The 4,364-nt window shown below is 38.7% G+C and overlaps 1 protein-coding gene across 1 annotated transcript; it reads right to left on the bottom strand.

The window, feature by feature from the left end:
- Positions 1–1,012: 1,012 nt before the first annotated feature.
- On the bottom strand, positions 1,013–1,651 carry LOC104214312 (uncharacterized). The gene has a single exon (XM_009763962.1). The coding sequence runs from the start codon at positions 1,649–1,651 to the stop codon at positions 1,013–1,015; it is 639 nt and encodes a 212-aa protein (XP_009762264.1).
- Positions 1,652–4,364: the final 2,713 nt, after the last annotated feature.

Below are 4,364 nucleotides of genomic sequence, written 5' to 3'. Positions count from 1 at the left end.
AAGACATTGAAAAGTTCAGACCAAAAGGCAAAATAAAAAGTTAGTGACACCTTAGGCCTTCACCTTACCTTAGGCCTTCACCTTTTATATTCTTGATTTCTTTCTTTAGTCCAACCTCTTTAAGTACTTGAGTATCTTTTTTTAGTTTCCAATCGATGAATCCAATTGATTTATGAGTAACAAGTATATATGTACTTAAATCTCAACCTTAGAAAATAACAATAGCATTCAAGAAATAAATTAGTTATTTTTGGTAGGAATTGCTTTCTCTTTAGTGGAACTTATAAAACGTGAATCTGAATTAATCATAGTCAATTACTTATGTATAAAAAAACGATAGAAAACAAAATGGCCAAGCACAAAAAAAACGACGTTTAGCTAAAAGCAGCGAGCTTAGCTTATAAATTATATATTTGTCTTGATTACAACAGTAAGAATTTATTCATATTGACAACAAGACATTTGTATTTTGATTCTTTCTTTTTCTTGAGAACCTAAAACTTTGTTTGCAGTACTTAGAGTGAGTGGTTGAGTGTGTGTCTTATGTATTGTCTTTTGTCCAAAAATTATTCCAAAATACAAAAATTTCACATGGGGCTTATGTGACTTTTACTCAAATGCCATGAAATCGTCACATGGATCGGAATACAGAAGGTAGGATTTTCATGCAAGATTGTATGAATATATGACGAAAATTTACAATTCTTAATACATTAAACAAACCAATTTGACACTTAATTATTCCTGTTAAAACTATTGAAACAACCAGAGACAACTACACACAGGTACCCAAAAATAAATAACATATCCATAATTGTACTACTCCATATTTAATTCAGGACAAACACAGTGACTTGTCCTCACGTTGCATTACATTAAATCCAAAAAAAAAGATAAAAATCACAAGTAAAAAGTAAAACAGAAAAGGAGACCATAGGTTTAATGTTCATGAAAATTACAACGAGAACATTGAACACGAAATAGTAAGACTTAAATATTTAACCTATCATGACTAGCTCCGACGATAATTTCTTGATCTTGGAATATAAACAATGGATTCAGAAACTGTACAAGTGGTTTTGCAAGAAGAATACATACTAATGAATCCAAATCTATCACTTAAACTTCTTATTGATGGTACCTTTGACGAACTAATTTTCCAAATATCACCAAAACTCTTATGCTCATCATCATCTTTGGAACATTCCACAAATGCTGCAAAAAATGGATCTTTTCTGAAGCTTTCATTAGCACATTTTTTGGGAGAAAACTCATCAAAAAAACTATTTTTCTTGGATGAATTTGGTATAGTATTTCCAGCTGGTGGTGGCAATGGAAGAAGTTGGCCTAAAGAAGAGCTATTTTTCCTGGAAATTTTTTGTTTTGGAATACCAGGAATTTGCTCCCAAGAAAAAGGTACCCCTTTTGAGAATTGAAAAGGAGTAGTTGGGCTAAATGGGGAATGTTCAAGATCATGGAAAGAGAGTGATGAACCAAAGGAAGAGTTGGAAGAATGAGATGGAGAAGAGGAGAGAGATGAACTCCGGCGAGTCGTCGGCCGGAAAACTGGAGTTGAAAATGTGGTGTCACTTTGATCTTCAACATCATATGTTGGAGGAGTAGTAGTGGTAGTAGTAAGAGTAGAAGCCATTGATTTTTGATGAAGGGAGAAAATTCTTTATCTATGATGTTGTCTTTTTAGTATCTTTACTCTCTCCTTGCTATGTATATATACAAAGAACCTTTTATGTTGTCTTTGTTATTTTCACTTTTATTCTTAAATAATGTGGTGTTAGCAAAAATTGCGTGCACTTTCATTATTTTATTGGATAATTTAGTATCTTTCCATAGCATAAAGTACCGAGTTAACTTCGTCTAACACTCTCGCCGTTCACTTTCATTTTTTTTTTTTGATGATCCATAATATTTAATTTTTTGAGATATCAAAAAGAAATTAATTTATTTTTTTTACGTTGCCCTTGGGATAAAGAGTCTAGAAGTGTTTATATTTCCAATGAACAAATCAAGATTAATATAATCAATTTTATTTTTAATTAGTGCTAAAAGATAGATTACTTAATATATGTGAAAACAGTCGAAAAAATTAAAGTGAACCGGAGAGAGTAAAACTTAGATAGATACTGAGGTTTGTCTTTATTATCTTAATTTACTTCGTGTATTGAGTGATTTATTCTTTAATATATATTTTATTTTATTATTCGTGTCAAGATCAATTTTCAGTCTCAGTATTTTGGTGTAGGAGAAACGGAAAAGAGACAGATATTATTAACAAACAAAACGACCCCATTGTATTAAGACAAGAGTAGAGAGAAGGTAGAAGCACATGATAAATGAAATTGTTTACCGTGAAAATGGTAACAACAATTAAATTTGTAAATGAGATTCTAAAAATACGTGATTTATTTTTATGCTATTTGTTAGAGCAGTTGATGCTAAGAGTATGAAGTTTAACGAAGAGATACAAGCTAAAACGGGGCAGTAATCAAACCCAGGGGCCTGCTGCCCGAGCCTCGGACTAGTCGATGAAGAAGCCTCGGGGTCGATATCCGGCTCGAGCTCGAGCTATTAGGGTAGTCGGGAATGGGATAACAGTTAATGTATGATCAAACAAGACTCTTTATGGCCAATACCAAGCAATAAATGAAGAACATGTATGAAAGTGATAAATGCTAAAGTGGCCTCGAACGAACAAGTTAGAGAGAAAAGAGAGAGAGAGAGAGAGAGAGAGAGAGAGAGAGAGATATTATTGGTCTTATGGAGAATAGTTTAAGCAACATCAGCCCTTTACAAAGTAGCGTAAGTTCCCCTTATATAGGAGGGGAATCCGGTTATGGTACAACATTCATTAATTGTAAAATCATGGGGATGGGACGGCTAGATGTGACGCCTCGGCATAGGCTCTGGGTAGGCCGGCTCTATCAGACTTAGCCGTGCGCCTTGGGAACTTCCCCTTTTGCTCTAGCCTCGACCTTTGTCTTCTTTGGGTCGGGCCTCGACGAGCCCCGAGGGAGGGGACTTGGTCGCAACTCCACGTCCTTCCATGAGGGAAGGGACTCGGTCGTAACTCCACGTCCTTGGGGTCTCGAGGTATTCTTCCGAAGTGGCTTGATAGCGAGAAATTAAGTCCTCTGATTTTGCCGCGTACAGATAGTCTCCGTGTTTCCTAGAACAAAGCGATGGGAAATGATTCTGACACCTAACTCCACGAGCTTCTCAGGGTGACATCATACCAATGATGCAACTTGTGGCATGAGCTTTTGCGGCAACCGGGGTGTCCCCTCGACTTGTGTGTTTGACATCATTCAATGCACTGTCGATTCCTGTTCTCCAAGATGAATGCATCGCCGTCGATTCGGTTCTTCAAGAACGCAGTAATTGCGTCCACCGGTCAATCTTCCAAAGCCTCGATGACCGTGTCATTACCCCCTATAAATAGGGGCTCTTTGGCGTTGTTTTTCTATCCAAGTGCCCTCATTGGCTCATTTGCCCATTTCTTCTTATCATCTTCTTCCATCTTGGAACATCAAGGTCGTTTGGCAGAGCTCTTATAGGTTGTGTTGTGGCCTCTCATCGCAGCTTCCTTTTGTCGAGCACGACCATGTCGTCCTGTCGCTGTTGTGGTTGTTGTTGTCGTTGGCCCGAGATGATGATAGACGGGGAATCGGTTCTCCCTTTTTATAGACAATCATTCGGACTATGCACCACTTCTCACTCTCCTACCTAGGCCTGGTGTGGCACTTCATCCCTTGGGTTTTTCCTTTCCCAAGGATAAAATGGCACTACCGGCCGTTGAGGTTGGGGCCCGCCGAATCTTCAACCTTTGGTTTTGGCCATGTCTCTTTTCTTCGCCTCCTCTGTATCCCCTCCTTTTCCTCTTCTTCATATTTTCCCTTGGTGGGGACCTTCTGCGGGATTCAGTTGGGAGCCTAGAGGAGATGGCGGTCAAAGGAATCGCCCTCGAGGATACGAACTCGAGGGGGCGGCGCTCGAGGATGCTGATACCGGAGATGGACCTTCCAGGATGGACCGGGTTCTTGGGTTTCATCACATGTACATCCTCACGTTCCTCCATTTTTGTGTAGAGATCCTTTGTAGGCTTTTGTAATCATATGAGAGGGCCCCTCGAGGGCTGCTGTACATGGATATTTATGAATATAAAGATACTTCCTTGACTTCTGTTTTTGATTCGTACCCTATTATTGTATATTCTTGTGTGCTTCGAGGCCTTTGAATGCTGTCCTTTGTTGTCGACCGTTGATATCTAACTCGGATGCGAGCATTCTTTCCGATCTTCTACCAATTGGCATGGCTCTTTTTCGAGCCCATTATCGTACCTCGGGCCA

Source organism: Nicotiana sylvestris, chromosome 6, assembly GCF_000393655.2.
Source record: "Nicotiana sylvestris chromosome 6, ASM39365v2, whole genome shotgun sequence".
NCBI classification, from domain to species: domain Eukaryota; kingdom Viridiplantae; phylum Streptophyta; class Magnoliopsida; order Solanales; family Solanaceae; genus Nicotiana; species Nicotiana sylvestris.
This window is presented reverse-complemented; position numbering and strand designations above follow the sequence as displayed.